At 44.4% G+C, this 17875-nt stretch overlaps 1 protein-coding gene across 1 annotated transcript; it reads right to left on the bottom strand.

The window, feature by feature from the left end:
• Positions 1–296: 296 nt before the first annotated feature.
• LOC131919750 (small ubiquitin-related modifier 2-like) lies at positions 297–623 on the bottom strand. Its single transcript, XM_059274184.1, has one exon. The coding sequence runs from the start codon at positions 621–623 to the stop codon at positions 336–338; it is 288 nt and encodes a 95-aa protein (XP_059130167.1). The 3' UTR covers positions 297–335.
• Between the last annotated feature and the right edge of the window lie 17252 nt (positions 624–17875).

The raw sequence follows: 17875 nt of genomic DNA on the forward strand, positions 1-17875 counted from the left end.
AAAATAACTTACTGGAATATAAAGGTAAGAGCTGAATGAGCATGCCACTAATGGAGACAGGGCTATATTTTCACAGAACCAGTACTTTCCCCAGTCCATCTCCATCTGATGTCAATCAAAACAGAACATTGGCCATTTAGTTTAAAAAAGAATAAGAAAAAAGTGCAATGCTTGTGCACATACACCAGTTACTTTATGTACAATAAAGAAATGGGGACAGGGAAATGAAAGAAGAGAGAAAACTATACTGTAGTAGTCAGGATGTGGGGGAACCAAAATGCGAATGTATTCTTGGTCTATAACAAAATTCTGGAGTAAAGTAGCAGGTTCCCTTTTTAGTAGACATCTCCTGTCTGCTGCTGGAACATATCAATCGTATCTTCATCCTCCATGTCCAACTGTGCAGGTGTATCTGTTTCATTGATTGGTTGCCCATCAAACCGGAATCTGATCTGCCTCATTGACAAACCCTGTTGTTCATAATAGGCTTTGATTAGTTTACTAAGTGGTGTGTGCCTCTTAATCTCAAACTGTACCACAGAACCATCCTGCCCCGCCACCTTCAAGTTAATATGATCATTATTCTCAGTCTTGACTCCTTCCTTGGGTTTCTCGTCGGCCATGGTGAGCGCCAGAGTCTCCACAGCAGCCACTTCACAAAAGAGGCACCAGGCCCAAACTGAAGGAGCCTATTTTTATTTATTTAGTTTTGAAATAGTGAGGACTGAGCTCAGGGCCTCATGCCTCCTAGACAAGCACTTTCCGTAAGTCATAGTCTAACCCTTGGAAGGTATCATATTTATTTTTATTTCTCAATTGGTGATTATTCATGGTGCTTTCTTTTTCTCTTTCTTTTGAGACAGTTTTACCATATAGCCCAGTGGCTTCCAACCTGCAGTCTTCCTGCTTCTGCACATATGAAGTACACAGGTACATGCCACTATGCTCAGCTATGATGTCTCCATGGTCTTCACTCAGGGACCATGACCATCTTATTCTTAATTGTACGTTTACTATTTAATCCTTGTCACAGAGTGGATATCCTGTCTGTTATATATGTGATAATAACTTGGGGGAGTTAATTATAATTAAATTCCGTTGAATTAATTCCATTGTGTTTGCTGAAATGATTTTCCTACCTAAGTCAAGACTCTGGTTAGCTGAGAGTTTTGGGACTCACAACAGATTCTATTGTCCAGGAAGCAACCTTTCCCAAGGACTTTTGAAAACTACTTTTAATCTGAGGCAGGATTTCAAAGGAGACATTTTTGAGAAGAGAGTTATTTTGTCAGCTTCTCTGAAAATTGTCCCAGCCCGGTGCTCATGCTCACCTGTGGCTTTGACTTTTGCTGTTTTAGTGTTATTAGCACTGTCTGAATAGTCTTAGCTATCACATCTACAGGAAGCTACACACAAGAGCTCACTCACGTTAGCCATGGCAGATATGTGACAGATTTCTTGAATTTATTTTATCAGATACCATATATTTTGGGAAAAAAGATTTTATGAGCATTTACAAATAATTCCATGCACAGCTCTTTGAACTGTAAGTAAATACATATAAGTAGTAAAAGTCTGAGGGAAAAACCATTTGAGACCCTTGCACTAATCTGTCTGATGATGCAGCTGCCCCTTCACCTAAAGTCCATCCAGAGAAGAGGGTCCCCACAAGGCACAGGAAAGGTTCATGAGCTGAAGCCAGCAGACCTGCAACACAGCCCAGTTCCCAGCCTCACTCCATCTTTAGGACGTGAGAGACACTTCGTGCATCGGAGCTTTAGATAACCTATGTCATAGCAGACCAAGTGTGTCCTTCAATGCTCAGTGAAAACAGAGTCCTGAGGCACCACACAGTATCTCCAGGTATACAGTTCCCAAGTGCTCTGAGATAATCTAAAAAAGAAATGTTAATGTGTCAAGACAAATAACTGGTCCTCAGAGACCTCAGATAATTCTCCCTAAAAACCACTTTTTTCAGCCAAAGGTCTTGGAAAGCATGGAGACCATGGACTTGAGACTTTGTTCCTGAGAAGTAAAGACAAAACCCACTCTTGGGAGCAGGGCCCAGGCAGGGCTGGAAAGAGCTGAGGGTGGGTGAAGAGGCTGTGGAAAATGATAGTATGCAGAATGACATCCCTCCGTCATGGAGGGTCAGATTCCATAGACAGAAACACATGAACTCTAGTATTTTTGTGAACTGGGTACAATCCCTTCAAACTTCCTTCTTGTGGTCCTCTCCCGGCACACAGCCCACACAACATTCAACAGATTATTTCTGGAAAAGCTGGGTGTCTAGATGATGCCTCATCCCTGGGCCAATGAGGGTGCTGATGTACTGTAGCTGTCCCTGGGACTGCCACAACCAGCAGAGTAATGATCCACGGAGACAAGAAGGTAGCTGGTCCAACACAACTCCATAACTGGCGCTGGTTCAAACTCCAGGAGTCTGACCCTGAGTGGTTTATTTCAGGCATATTCAAACATCCTTGATGACAATTAACTCAATCCTGTGTCACAATAAAGCTTAAGGCATGACTACATCAAAACTCTTTGTAAAGTACACATGACATCTTTCATAAAAATAGGTTCTATAGGTTGACTACATGTGACACCTTCCTTAAAAATAGGTTCTCTATATTGACAAGATCACAATAAGGACCCGGGGGAGGATCCAGTGGAGTCTCCACTTCACAGCACAAAAGGTCACCAGCCCATTAACCACATCCTCTCCCAGCTTTCTGGGTAAATAACAGGTTATACATCCCTTTCTTCCAAGGGACAACATTGTATGTTTGACATGCCTGGTTCCCCTAGTGCTCATCTGTGAGCACAAGGACCTCCATGCCCCCCACAAGGTACCCTCGCTTAAAGCAGGCCAAGCGCAGCTTCCACCACTCAGTGAGAGCAGAGCCCTGAGGTGCCACCACTGTTTTAGTTCCCAGACACTCTGAGCCTAGTTCAGTTCAGGGGGTTAGATTAGATCTGAGGGAAGGACAGTATCTAGACTCTTTCCTTAGCTCTGCTTTACAGAGAAGGAGGCTCACGGGCCCTTTCTGTCTGACACTGGAAATACCAGGTTTTCTCATGGGAAGCTTCAACTGCTCACCTCGGGAATGCTTTTCTCCAGCAGGCAAATGGGCCATTTCCTGAGATCACTTCCTATCTGTGAATGATGAAGTGACCTGGTTTCAGAGGACAGACAGCAAGACTTGTAAAAGCATCTCCCCAGTCACACGCTTTCTTCTCGGTCCTTGGCCACTTCTGTCCCTGTTGCTCAGAGTGAGCTTGTATCAATAACAGTTCTTCATGGTAGATGATGAGTTCCTGATGAGTCCATGAGGCCTGGCATCTGTGATATTGTCAGATGTGCCATCTAAGACCGTCATCCTAGGGAGGGAGAGGTGGCCCAGTACATGAGAACACATACTGCTCTTACAGGGACCCAAGTTCAGCACCCTCATCAGGAGGCTCAGAAGCACCTGCCACTCCAGCTCCAGCCCTGCTCTCCACTTACTAACTCACTTACTGTTGTACACACTCATAACTCATCCATGCACACTCACACATATGCAGTCTCATGCACACTCACACATATGCAGTCTCATGCACACTCATGCACACACACAACTCACACACAAAATTAAAAATAAAATCTTTTATAAAATTATCTGAGGCTAGGGCTGTAGCTTGGTTGTTAGAGTTCTTGCTTAGCATGCTGGAGACCCTGGGTTTGATCCCCAACACAGCATAAACCAGCATGGACCTGTAATTCTAGCTCTCAGGAGGTGGGAGAGGGGAGGAATAGAAATTCAAGGTGATCCTTAGCTACCTAGGGAATTTCAGACCCTGACTCAAAAAACAACTCTTTCATTAAAAACTGTGTGAGAGACTGAATTGGGGTGAATTCCCCAACTAACAGACTGGTGTACAGGGACTAGTGTTGGGGACTCCATCCACTTTCCTCTTTTCATTGTCAAATCTATAAACAACAGTTACTGGGAGCTTCTGAGGCAGTTACAGACCTGATGGGGTTGTGTGTCTCCTGTGTGGAAAGGGCTTTTTAGGCTAATGATATGGCAGGATTGGAAGGTGGAAAGAGGCCAAACACAGGTGGTTTTCATTGTCTCTGCCACCCACTCCCCTCAGAATCCCTTCCCTTCCTTGGCCTTTACATCCCTTCCTTGGCATTTACATCTCAGAGAACTCTGTGAGTGCATTTTGTACTGTAGTCATCAGCTTCTGTGTTCACTGGGGCTGAGGACATGCTCTCTTCCCTTCTTGAGGATGTTCTCTTTGATTGTGACAAGTGAAAGAAGTAACCCAAGAGAGGATGCATGTGGCTCATCGGTGTGCGTGGGAACAAATGGACAAGCTCCTTCTGAACCTCCCTGCAGAATGTGCTAGCCCAGCGTGCATGGGCAAGTTCTTAACTCCATTTATCTTGACCATGCAAGGACCCTAGAAGAACACACCCTAGCCCAAGAGTTTTGAGCTCCTATGTTACAGCCCCTCCATATAACGTAGATACCTATGGTCTGTATGACAAGGCTTGCATTGGCTTATGAAAAGGTAAGTCTTGGGGGAAATTTCCCTAAGCCATCTCTGATTACATAGGAAGGAGTCATGAGACTTCCTACTTGCAGTTTTTTTTCCTTATGCACAGCAGACAGAAGAGGTAGTCACTGCCTCAGAGCATCTGTAGAGGAGAAGTGAGAGATGCTAAGTGCCTAGACCACTGTAACACCTGCAGGACTTACTTAAACAGCTTGACAAATGTTTAATAAGGATTGTGTGCTTGTATGCTCACAATCCAGAATGTCCATGAGGCTGTGTGTCCGGGGCTTACAGGATATGAAGGTAGTATCTACCTAATGTCTTTGTAAATACCAGAACAGGAAGAAGAGGAAGAAGAAGGCATTTTGGTGTGTAAGTACAGCTCAATAGCCTGTCAGGGTCAAGTATAAGTAATGCGTAAGTCAAACAGTGGAGTAATGTAACCTCTTGGGGCCTCTCATAAGCTAATTACTCTTCCACCTTCCTGCTGCCCTTCTGGAGCGATCTGATTGGTGAACCTCAGGGTAATTGTATTTAAATCACGACGGATCATTTGGAGGAGTTAACTATGCTTTGGGGCACTGGGTCCACAGTAAAGATAGTCAGATGCTGGCCGCAGCTGAGAAGGCTTTCTCATGTTTAGTATTGGATAAGTAGTGTACACTGAATGGAAAAAGCTCATCCATTCCAAGATGAATGCGTCAGAATGGAAAGATTAGATGGAAATTCATCCAAAATAAACTGCAGAAACTTCAGATCCATCTTGTCCTTCACTTGTATCCCGCTCTCAGTCCATATGAAGATCTCATTTCATAGTTTACACTCACAAGGAAAAGTCATTTCTTTGTATCATCCTTTGCTCCCTTGGATGTAGATGAGGATTGGGCTTCCTCCATCCCATAGTATTCCCTTCACACATTACCCCAGAAGACACGTCTTTTCTGTTCTGTGGCTGTATCTGTAGTGACCGAATTGTTTTGCTTTTTAATCTTCTGCCCTGAGTCCCTGACGTTTTCCCTGCAGTAAAGTCTTCCTGTGAGCCTGTGTCTTCCCCTCACCCAGCCCTGCTTTCTTCAGCTCACTTCCTGTTTCCCCCAGAAGCACATTTTATTTGTGTTCTGGGAACCACTGAACTCCTTCCAGGGCCACCTTTTCCCTCCTCCTCCTGTCCTCTCCTGTTCCTGTCCTCTCCTGTTCCTGTCCTCTCCTGTTCCTGTCCTCTCCTGTTCCTGTCCTCTCCTGTTCCTGTCCTCTCCTGTTCCTGTCCTCTCCTGGTGAAAAGTGCTCTCTGTAACCTCTGTGTGAGCATCACAGAGTGCTCTCCTTAAGCTGTGGCTAGATCACACTGATAACCAAAAGCCTAGTTTTGTCTTATTTTTTAAGGTATTTCCAGTGGATGAAAGGGTTAACTGTGGAAGGCTTACTGCCCTTGGGTATTGCTTCTATATTGAGTTAGGCCAGGGTGGATCTGACCTTCGAATATCTGAAAACAAGGTGAATATCCTCAAGGAGAAAAATGAGTGAAAATAAGACACATGTAAGTAATAAAATAGCCGGGGCCAGCAGCAACATCATGCATTGTAGCAAGGACCAAACCTTTCTACAGAGTCCTGTGCTATGTGGTTATGTCGCAGGTGACTGTCCTACAGTGGGGTCCCCACCAGGGGAACTGGCCTCATGGGCATTTGGAATTTGTAGGGTTTATGGTTGCTATGGCAATACAATGATGGTGCTGAGGATCAATACGCATAGGTGAGGGGGTTGGACATCTGCGCCACCTTAGGTGGATCTGCTCCACATACCTGTTCACCCTTAGAGAAACATGGGGGCTTCCCATGGGCTCCTCCCTGTGACTGTGAGCAGGCGACTGCCTGGTGTCCAGAACAGAGCACAAACCCTGCTGAGAACCCATGGTTTCAGACACTCCTCTGGGACCCCAGGTTGCACACCTGTTATGAACAGAGCCAAACCTCCATGAGCTTTCCACTTCAGAGAAAGCCTTGGAGTCGGTGTGGCCTCCGGCCACTGGAAATGACATGTGAGCTGTGAACGTACATTTCACCAGTTAACCACACATGCAGCATTGCGTTCTAGCCACGAGGCTCTAAGTGTCCAGAATCTGACCATGGGCTCCACAGACCAGCTCTATCCAGACCTAAGTTTCTCAGTTCCGAACCTTCCGTTCCCAGTGACCACAAGCCTCTGTCCCTCTTCCTAACTGAACAGAAGCCGGTGCTCCAGGAACAGAAGCCACTCCTTCTTGAGTATGTGTGCTTTAAATGTCACGGTGTGGAAAGTCTTTCAAACCGACTGTAAAACAAGAAAGCCAATCTGTTCCTGGGAGTGAAGACACGGAAAGCTAAGTCCCTAAGGAGTTCCGCATCACTTCTCAGGGCACTGACTCCTCCCACCCTGGACCTCCTTGTGCCTTTCCTTGCTTTTACGTTTCAGTCAGCTTGATTGGGACTTCCTGTCATCTCCTCCTTCGAAGCCACAAATTTGTCATAAAAGTGGAAATTACGAAATTTTATTGTTGATCAGTTTATTGCTTTATTGTTCTTCTTGTCCCTTCTACTTTGGGATGTACTCTCTGAGAGCAGCTGCTGTAGTTGATGTTACAGGGACAGATGCGCAGTTTCCAGTGTAACTTTTTCAGCTGTGTGTGCAGATTACTGCATTTCGTAAGATCAGCTGGGGAGGGGAAGGAATGGGAGAGAGAACTGTTCAAAGACGGACTTACATGACACACACAACACTCATACACTTCACACACCTCCACTCAGCTTCAAAGGCAGGGAGGACCAAGAAGCATTGTAAATGACATGTAATATCACCACCTAGTAAAATATCTACCTGGCTATACAATTTAAATGAAAACGCTTTAGCATTAAAATTAGACTGTGGGGAGGGACAGGAGGAGAGGAGGAAGGGGAAAGGTTGGTATGTAAAATAAATGAAAAAATTTAATAAAGAAAAAATTAGACTGACATTAAGTCATAAAGGCTGAACCCTGAAAGTCACCTAAGTGCCCATGAACTAAGAAATGCAGGATGTGTATACTTCATCACGGGGACAGATATCACGGGGATAGATGATGGAGTATTAGATTGTCTTAAAAACTGAGGTGGTAATGTTTGTGGAATCATGTTGAATCTGTGAGAATTCAGCCCCAGGGATCCTAGTCTCCCCCCCCCCCCCCCCGGTGTTCTGGTGCCCTGTGGGGGTGCTGGATACTGAACTAGGCATGCCCCTCTCCCTGGCCCTTTAGGGTTTTTTGTTTGTTTGGTCGGTTGGTTTGGGTTTTTTGTTGTTGTTGTTGTTGTTGTTTTTGAAGCAAAGCCTCAATGTATATCCAAATCTGTCCTCAAATTTGCACAGCTTTTGCATCTGTCTCCAGGGGCTGGGATTACAGGTCTCCACCAGCATGGTTGCTGGGACTTCATTTGTGTTTGAAATCTATAAAATGGTTGAGATCAGAGTACAGGAAGATTGCTAGTGGGAAGGAAAAAGAAGTGGGAGGAAAGGGGGACACTCACTCACAGCAGGATGGGCAGGTAGGATGGACGTCCTCTGCAGCAGAAAACTAGTTACCTGCTGCAGGGTGGGGGTGGGGTGGCCCTGGAGCTGGAACTGTGTTCACACAGAAGGCAGTCAGTGAGACACAGGAAAGCTTCTTGCTGCTCAATCACCTCACAGCGTACATGCAGATGGCACCCAAAATGCACGTGATGGAGAGCCACCAGGAGATATGCCTGGTGACTGAAACAGGAGAAGGAACAAAGCATGGCTACATGAGGGTCCCTGCTTCCTGGCTAGGTAAGTTCCAATTCCACCTGGTCAACAAAAGTTAGAAACCTATGGCTGCCTGGTGTTGGGGGGGGGGAAGCTGCTGTCACCCATCAGGGATTTACCTCCTGAACTTCAATTGCCACCTGCTGCTCCTCTGACATGGCCACCAGCTGAAACTGATGTTTTCTGGTCCCCTAGGTATGTTGAAAACACCCCTAACTTGGAGAGTAACAAAACACAAATTTTATTAATTTAAATATTTGTTTTTAGATACAGCTGTGGACGCCAGTGTGAAGTTCTGGTGGTCACTGCTGTCTGGGGTCCTTTGAGCTCTAATTGGTACTTCCTTTTTCTCTTGGAATTCCTCAGCAAAGCACAGTTGTAGCTGGAGTTTTCTCCAATCCCATCCAGGCTGCAGCCACTCAGACACAAATAAACACACAGACACTTATATTAATTAAAACTGTTTGGCCTAATGGCTCAGGCTTCTTATAGCTAGATCTTATACTTAAATTAACTCATAATTCTTATTTGTGTTTAGACATGTGGCTTGGTACCTTTTCCCAGCTCTGCCTTCACATCTTGCTTCCTCTGTGTCTGACTGGCAACTCCTAACTCAGCCTTCCTGTTCCCAGAATTCTCCTCTCTCTTTGTCCCACCTATACTTCCTGCCTGGCTACTGGCCAGTTAGCACTTTATTTATTAACCAATCAGAGCAACACATTCATAGCATACAGAGCGATATCCACAGCATATACTTGCTAAAGTGTGCTATCAAAACAAAATACAATAATTCATATAAAGGATAAATGGCTGTATGGCTTGCTTTCTTTTACCTCCCATGAATATTTTATTTTGACAGAAACAGAAGTTTTAGCAAGAAGTCTTTTTTTTTTTTATTTTATTTTACAATACAATTCAGTTCTACATATCAGCCACGGATTCCCTTGTTCTCCCCACTCCCACCCCCCTCCCCTTCCCCCCAGCCCACCACCCATTCCCACCTCCTCCAGGGCAAAGCCTCCCTCGAGGACTGAGATCAACCTGGTAGATTCAGTCCAGGAAGGTCCAGTCCCCTCCTCCCAGGCAGAGCCAAGCGACCCTGCATAAGCCCCAGGTTTCAAACAGCCAACTCATGCAATGAGCACAGGACCCAGTCCCACTGCCTGGATGCCTCCAAACAGATCAAGCCAATCAACTGTCTCACCCATTCAGAGGGCCTGATCCAGTTGGGGGCCTCTCAGCCATTGGTTCATAGTTCATGTGTTTCCATTCATTTGGCTATTTGTCCCTGTGCTTTATCCAACCTTGGTCTCAACAATTCTCACTCATATAAACCCTCCTGTTTCTCGCTAATTGGACTCCTAGAGCTCCACCCGGGGCCTAGCCATGGATCTCTGCATCCAGATCCCTCAGTAGTTGGATGGGGTTTCTAGCATGACAATTAGGGTGTTTGGCTATCCCATCACCAGAGTAGGTCAGTTCAGGCTGTCTCTCAACCATTGCCAGGAGTCTATTGTGGGGGTATCTTTGTGGATTTCTGTGGGCCTCTCTAGCACTTTGCTTCTTCCTATTCTCATGTGGTCTTCATTTACCATGGTCTCCTATTCCTTGTTCTCCCTCTCTGTTCTTGATCCAGCTGGGATCTCCCACTCCCCTAAGCTCTCTTTCCCTCGACCCTCGCCCTTCATTTTCCCCACTCATGTCCAGGCTGTTCATGTAGATCTCATTCCATTTCTCCATCATTGGGTGATCCCCGTGTCTTTCTTGGGGTCCTGTTTTCCAGGTAGCCTCCCTGGTGATGTGAGTAGCAGTCCAGTCATCCTTGTTCCACATCTAGTATCCTCCTATGAGTGAGTACATACCATATTTGTCTTTCTGAGTCTGGGTTACCTTACTCAGGATGATTTTTTCTAGATCCATCCATTTGCCTGCAAACCTCATGATGTCATTGTTTTTCTCTGCTGAGTAGTATTCCATTGTGTATATGTATCACATTTTATTTATCCATTCTTCAGTTGAAGGGCATCTAGGTTGTTTCCAGGTTCTGGCTATTATAAACAATGCTGATATGAACATAGCTGAGCAAGTGCTCTTGTGGTATGATTGAGCATTCCTTGGGTATATGCCAAAGAGTGGTATAGCTGAATCTTGGGGGAGATTGATTCGCAATTTTCTAAGCAGGCACCATATTGATTTCCAAAGTGGTTGTACAAGCTTGCATTCCCACCAGCAGTGGAGGAGAGTTTCCCTAGCTCCACATCTTCTCCAGCATTAGGTGTCTTCAGTGTTTTTGATCTTAGCCATTCTGACAGGCATAAGGTGGTATCTCAGAGTTGTTTTGATTTGCATTTCCCTGATGATTAGGGATGTTGAGCAATTCCTTAAATGTCTTTCAGCCATTTGAGTTTCCTCTGTTGAGAATTCTCTGTTTAGTTCTATAGCCCGTTTCTTAATTTGACTGTTGGGCATTTTGATGTCTAATTTCTTGAGTTCCTTATATATTCTGGATATCAGTCCTCTGTCAGATGTGGGGTTGGTGAAGACCTTTTCCCATTCTGTAGGCTGTCGCTTTGCCTTGTTGACCGTATCCTTTGCTCTACAAAAGCTTCTCAGTTTCAAGAGGTCCCATTGATTGATTGTTTCTCTCAGTGTCTGTGCTACTGGTGTTATATTTAGGAAATGATCTCCTATGCCAATGCGTTCAAAACTACTTCCTACTTTCTCTTCTAGTAGGTTCAGAGTAGCTGGATTTATGTTGAGGTCCTTGATCCACTTGGACTTAAGTTTTGTGCACAGTGATAGATATGGATCTATTTGCAGCCTTCTACATGTTGATATCCAGTTATGCCAGCACATTTGTTGAAGATGCTTTCTTTTTTCCATTGTACACTTTTGGCTTCTTTGTCAAAAATTACATGTTCATAGGTGTGTGGATTAATGTCAGGGTCTTCAATTCAATTCCATTGGTCCACATGTTGGTTTTTATGCCAGTACCAAGCTGAATATTTTATTTTGACAGAAACAGAAGTATTAGCAAGAAGTCTTAAATGTATCTCTAAAAGTGTGTATGGAGCATAGGTCAGTGATCAAGCATCACAGGCTATTTCTTAATACAACTGTTTTCATAACACCATCGAAACTACATCATAATAGTCGATACCTACCCTTTCTGTAGCTTTGAGATGAAAACAGCTTTTCCTGTTGTCCTGTATGTGTTTTTGTATTTGATACCTGCTAACTCCGAGTCAACTCGGAGCTACACCTGTGGGTCTTATATACTTGGTTTCCAACACTAATTTCTAGAGTTGATTATAGATATTCATAGGTTAAGAAAACAGAGTCCTAAGAAAGTTGGCGGGTAGATCCCAGCAGTCACAAGCCAACGCCACAGTGCTTTTGTGTGTGTGGTATTAAGAACTTGGCCTTTGCTCTACATGTCATTACAATTCATCATGTCCACGTCTGCATTACCTGGCCATAAGCTGGTCTGCTGCAGGTGGCTATTCCTGTTGATCTGTTTGGGTTTTATTTGGTAGAGGGTTAGCTCTCAACTGTCTCTACCTTCTGTTAAGCACCCCAACTTCTGCTGACCATTCTCCTATTCTTTATTTCTTCTTTTTTTCCTGTTTTTTCAAGACAGAGTTTCTCTGTATAACTCTGGCTGTCCTGGAATGAGCTCTGTAGCCCAGGCTGGCCTCGAACTCAGAGATCCACCTGCCTCTGCCTCCCGAGTGCTGGGATTAAAGGCGTGAGCCACCACTGCCCAGCTTCTTGGTTTTTTGTTTTGTTTTGTTTTTTTGTTGTTGTTATTTTTATTTGATTAGATGTGTGCTTGGTTGGTTGGTTTTAGAGAGGGTCTCATTATGTAGCCCAGGGTGGCTTAGAGGGAGATACTCCTGCCTCAGCCTCTCCCCACCCTGTTGAGATTCCTGGTGTGTAATGAGGTGTGCATGTGCAGGTTCCGTGAGACTCCTGGTGTGCACCACCCCTTCCAGCTTCCATTCTGCCTCCAAAACTATGTTTTGAAGAGTCCATGTGTGAGCTGCATTGTGTGATACTTGTTTTTTTTGTGCTGGGCTCATCTCTGTTCACAATATCCTGCAGTTCATCTGTGCTGCCGCAAATGGCAGGATCCTGTTTTGTTACAGCTGAAGAACATCCATGGCCTTCTGCATATTCTTCTTTAATCTGTTGGTGGACATCTAGGTGTCCTGCATCTCACCTCTTGGGAATGTGGCAGTGGTGCAGCACAGGCATCTTTGGGATACACTGATTCCATTGCTTGGGCAGACATTCAGTAGTGGTATTACCAACTCACAGCATGACTCTATTTTAGTTTCCTGAGGAATTCCCAGTGTTCAGCAGTAGCTGACTTAATTTACATACCCACCAGCTGTGTCTAAGAGTCCCTGCTCTCCACAGCCTCATCAGCACTTGCTCTCTTCAGTTGTTGTGGTGACAGCCACTCTGACTGGAGTCACGTGGCATCTCACTGTAGTTTGGTTAGCATTTCCCTGATGGTTAATGATGTTGAGTTCCTTTCATAGACCAGCTGGTCATCTGTGTGTCTTCTTTCGAGAGTCATGGTTCTCTTCTTCTTTTTTTTTTTTTTTTGTTTGTTTGTTTTTCCGGAGCTGAGGACTGAACTCAGGGCCTTGTGCTTGCTAGGCAAGTGCTCTTCCACTGAGCTAAATCCCCAGCCGGTTCTCTTCTTTTGCTCAGTTTTAATTTGCTTTATTTGGAAAAACTTTTCTATCCAACAGTTCAGGTTCCCTATATCCTTTTATAGGACCTGCTGTCATATATCTGTTAGGACATTTGGCTGGTAGAATTGTGTAGTAGCAAATAAGTGTCACAAATACATCTTTAAGGATATTATATGGTACCTTTCATTAGCAACAAGTTAATGTCACAGTAGATCTTCACTTGGGAGGCAGACTTCAGCAGTAACAGTCTATGAAATTGCCTCCCATAGGCTACTTTGCATCTTCACTCTGTTCTCTGTTTCCTTCCCCTTCTAGAAACTCCTAGTTTTGTCTCATTTTGTCTTTGTTGCAGTGCGTGAGGGTGGGGTGGGGGGTGGTTGTGTGCTTATGTGTATGTGGCTGTGCCCTGAAATATTCCCTCATGTTCTTTTCTAGGAGTCTCAGACTCTCATGTCTTACATTGAGACTTTACTGAGCTGGCTTTTCTTTGGTGGGAGAGGTAAAGGGCTCATCTAACTTCTGCATGTGGACATGCAGCTTTCTTAGCATCACCTATTACAGGGCCTATCCTTCCCAGTGTACCCTTGGCTTCTCTGTTGAAGTCAGCTGCTATCAGTGTGGTCTGCTCTCTGGGCTCCATTCACTCATGTGGATCTACTTTGTACTTTGTGGGAGAGCCTGCTTATTGTAGTTACTAGAATACATAGCAGTAAACGGGATGGTACAGTTCAAAATGAAGCCATAGGGCATTAATGAAATAGAGAAGACACAAATAAATAGAAAGATGTCCTTTGTTCTTAGATTAAGAGAATTCCTTTAAATGTCACACTACCCACTGTTGAGTCCCTATCAGAATACCAGTAACATCCTCCACAGAGACAGAGATACAACAAAGTTTGTATTGGAACCATAAAAGACCCAGTATAGCCAAAGCCATCTCAGAGCTGAAGACACTGCACTGTGGGATGCCATGGTAAGGCAATGCAATATGTCTTAATATGATTCAAAACTTAGCAGGAACATATAGATTTGGCCTGGTAACCCTCAATATTATATTCAAATTCTGATTTTATTCCAGAAACCCATTCAAATTTTATTCCTATTACAACACTCCCATCTTTATTGGATTTTAAAGAATTTTCTTATCATCTTATGAAGCCCAGTGAGTTTAAAATGCTTTTTATTAAATAAGGGTGCATTGAAATTTTAACTCAATTCAGTTCAATGGATTATATCTTACTGCTGACATGTTGGAAAATTATAGCTTCATTCTTAGAGGAAAAAAGTATTAAGTCTAAATTAAGTTATATGCAGAAATTTTATGGATCTAATCACAGATTAGAAGGAAAACCATAGTGTTTTGATAAAATATTGGTAGTGATGGACTATCAAAATGTAAAGATTCTCTGTAGGGTACCCAGAGCTGAATCTGCATCTGGAGTCTGTGGAAGCTGTTGAGAATCAGTGTTCTGACCATTTCAAATCAGTTACTTAGTTACTAAGCAAAGGCAAATGGGGCTTGTGGGGCAGTTTTGTGGGTCTACTTCCTTTGTTCTTCTGTGGTCTCAAGTTATTTAGTGACTCTTCGCAGTGGTCAATATTGCTTGTACAATAAGATTATCAGGTGAACAGCTGAGAGAATCATTTTGCATCAGTGACTGGGAGAGCATTTCCTCATATTACCTGCCTTCTAAGTAAGACATTCTTAAGCCTCAAGGAGGGGGAGGGGATATCCCAGGCAAGGAAGGAAATGCAAGTATCCAGGGCACAGCAGATAGTTCCTTAGTAAAGGTTCCCTAGGACATACACTGGGAGTCTAGAATGGAGGGGTGCATGTGAGGATATGGGAGAAGCTACAGATGGAGAGTGGGGAAGTGAGACAGGAAGGAGACAGCATTAATGGGAGCATTGTGCAGCTGCCATGGGGGTGCCTGGTGCCTGATCCCACAGGAGCGGGCAGAGACCCTGCGTGGAGGAGTACTGAAAAGAGATGGGCTGGCTGTCACTGAGCCCTAGAAGCTCATGGTTGCTGCTCTTCAGACAATCAGAGAAGCAGTGTCATCAGATCAAAGATGGACACAGTGGGAACATCTGTAAAGATAGACAGCAGATACCTACCCTGGAGCTGTTACAGGGACTGTAAGTACTCTCCAATTATCTCCTCTATTCATCACCCAGGTGTACACAGGGTGTGGAGTGTGGCTCAGCTCCATTTGAGTGAACCCTCCCCATGGGCTCTTTGCCCAGCATAAAGCCTGTCTGGAATTGAAATGGCTAGCCTCCTTTATTTATTAAGTTGGCGTTTATAAGGTGTCTTCGGGTGAACTTATTTCTATAGTTGGTCTGTTGCTCGCTTGTATTTCTTCCATCTCTTTCAGAATATCTTCACCATTCAGGTCAAAGAAGAGATAAATCACTCCCCATGTGCAGGAAGCACATCCAGCCAGGATCTGGACTTGATTCTTCTCCTCCTTTTAGCATCCTCACAGACTCTGGAAAAGGCTAAGCAGAGATGCAGCTGTCCACCTTGAGGAGTGGTGCTAGCAAGGAAAGCCGCAGAATGCTTCCCCGTAACTGTTTGCTTGCATTGCCGTGCTGTGAGAACGCTCAGGAGAACTTGCCATTGCTTGCTTCTCTTTTGCTACTTCACTGAAAACTCTAAAGGGCTGAGAATTTTTGTTTGTTCTATGTCTCAGTGCAGTGGAATTTGCCCCACCCATGACCTTGGGCTATAGGGCCCAAAGGAGGTGGCGATTCTTGCTGTTGTATGTGACTTCTTAAAAGGAGAGAAGAGAGAGGTCATGTGGTCCCTTCTTCCTCTTAATTATCTATTTTATTTTTTTATCCTGGTGTGATTGGACTCCGGACAGCCTGGGAATGGAATTCGGGTCCTCTGGACCACCAGTCAGTACTCTTAACAGCTGAGCAATCTCTCTCCTCCTCGTTTTCCCACGTGCTCAGAGTAGCACAGAGGTTCTTGGTAAGTACTGATTGAGTTAACAGAGGAACAGAGTCTAGGCTTCCAGGGGTAACATGTTGTTTAGATTATACCCTAAGGACCTTGTTTCCATCAGAGGAGATGAGTTGTGTCTTCATATCCCGAAACTCTGAATTATCAGGGTATCAGAAAGCATTCCCTTCTCGGGTGATGACAGCGATATGCTGATGGCTGTCTTCAGGCCCCTGATTCTGATGAACTGTTGCCACTGACATCTCAGGATATCTGCTCTAACTCTGCATTTATTTTCTATATTTAGAAACTATACCATCTGACCTTCTGTGTTGCCTTAGTATGGGATCACACATGGTGTCCACACAGCCCCCATGTGCCCAAAGGCTTGCACAGGACAGCAGAGGACCCACAGGTAGATTTGTGAAGACTGAGGTAGACTCACAGAACTGTGGTACTGAGGATGCATCCCAGCCTTTAACAATGTGGAACTGGACCTGACTTCTGCTAGGCATGCCATGCACGTCTGGGTAGAGCAATCCTGGGGTTTTACTTCTCTTCTCCATTTCCAGCTCCCCCACCCCTCCACATCCCTTCGACTTCAGTCTTCTAATGTATCTTACTCAAAACTAACTGGAGATGATGTGAGACACATCACTCTCTTCTACTGGGCAGTTCAGCAGCCTTTATCATGCGTTCTGGAACTTAGATCAGGACAATTTGGTCCTCTTCCTCATGATATAGGACCATAGTCTACATCTTATCAATTGTTCCTCTTTTACTTCCTAAGCTGGTCCTATGCTATGGAGATAAGATTTTAGAACAGGGTAGGTAATCTCTCGAATTTTCATGTTCAGCTAAAAATAACAGAATTTGATATTAGCTGACAAGGATGGGGAGGAAGGCTGAGAGCGGCTTCTCCTTTATGCCTGATCCATGTTTGCTACTTCTAAAGGTAAGAGTCCTGAGACCCTACCTCTACCTCTCCCAGTGCACCAGATCTGTGTCAGGCACACAGAATAAAAACATCTGATGGCCATGGGACCATCTTGACCCAGGTCATCACACAACAGAATCTGGCCCACTACCTGCTCAGGAAGTGAGATTACACTGGAGTACAGCCATGCCATTTGCCTCTATCTGGTCTCAGGCTGTTTCCTCTTTGAGGTCAGAAGCTGTAGACAATTTCATTGGACCCCAGGAGCCGGATGTAACTGGCCTTTTATAGGAACAAATAAACACAAAACCACTTGCTGGCTTTTGCTGGAGATCCATCAGAGAAAGATTCTGCAGCATGACTTTTAATGATGGAAAAGAATTGTTTTAATACAGGTTGTGAGTAACAGTGTGACTTTGGGTAAAGGACCTTTCTGTGCCTCAATTTCCCTATCTTGTTACCATAAAGACAAAGCCTGTTTCATGTCACTATAAAGATTAACTTGGTAAAGAGCTTCAAGGCATGGGGCATGGGCTCCTTCATCTGTTTATTGATTTTGATTGATCCTGAGATTGTGATCCTGCCACCAAGGCCCACAACATGACACTTGACTATATTTCAGAGTTGTGGGAACGTGAACACAGGGCAGAAGGAGAGAACAATTCAAAAAGTTGTCCTCTGACTTCCACATGAGCATCATGACATCCATGCCCTTACCACCTTAAATAACAGTAAATAAATTAAAAACATTTAAAAAGTAAAAGGAAATAGGAGTGGGCACTGGGCTAGATTTGACCCACCATCCATCATTTGTAGGGTCACAGTTTAAATGCCTACAAATAGTGCTTTCTTTTCTTCCCTCTCCACAACTCTTCAGCCACTCTCCAAAAGCTTCTCCCCCCACTTAAAACACTCTTCCTTGCCGAGACCATGAGG

Source organism: Peromyscus eremicus, chromosome 9 (assembly GCF_949786415.1).
Source record: "Peromyscus eremicus chromosome 9, PerEre_H2_v1, whole genome shotgun sequence".
Classification (NCBI taxonomy): Eukaryota; Metazoa; Chordata; class Mammalia; order Rodentia; family Cricetidae; genus Peromyscus; species Peromyscus eremicus.

Excerpts from the sequence above, each read along its gene's own strand:
- LOC131919750 (XM_059274184.1), bottom strand. The coding sequence starts at position 623 with ATGGCCGACGAGAAACCCAAGGAAGGAGTCAAGACTGAGAATAATGAT.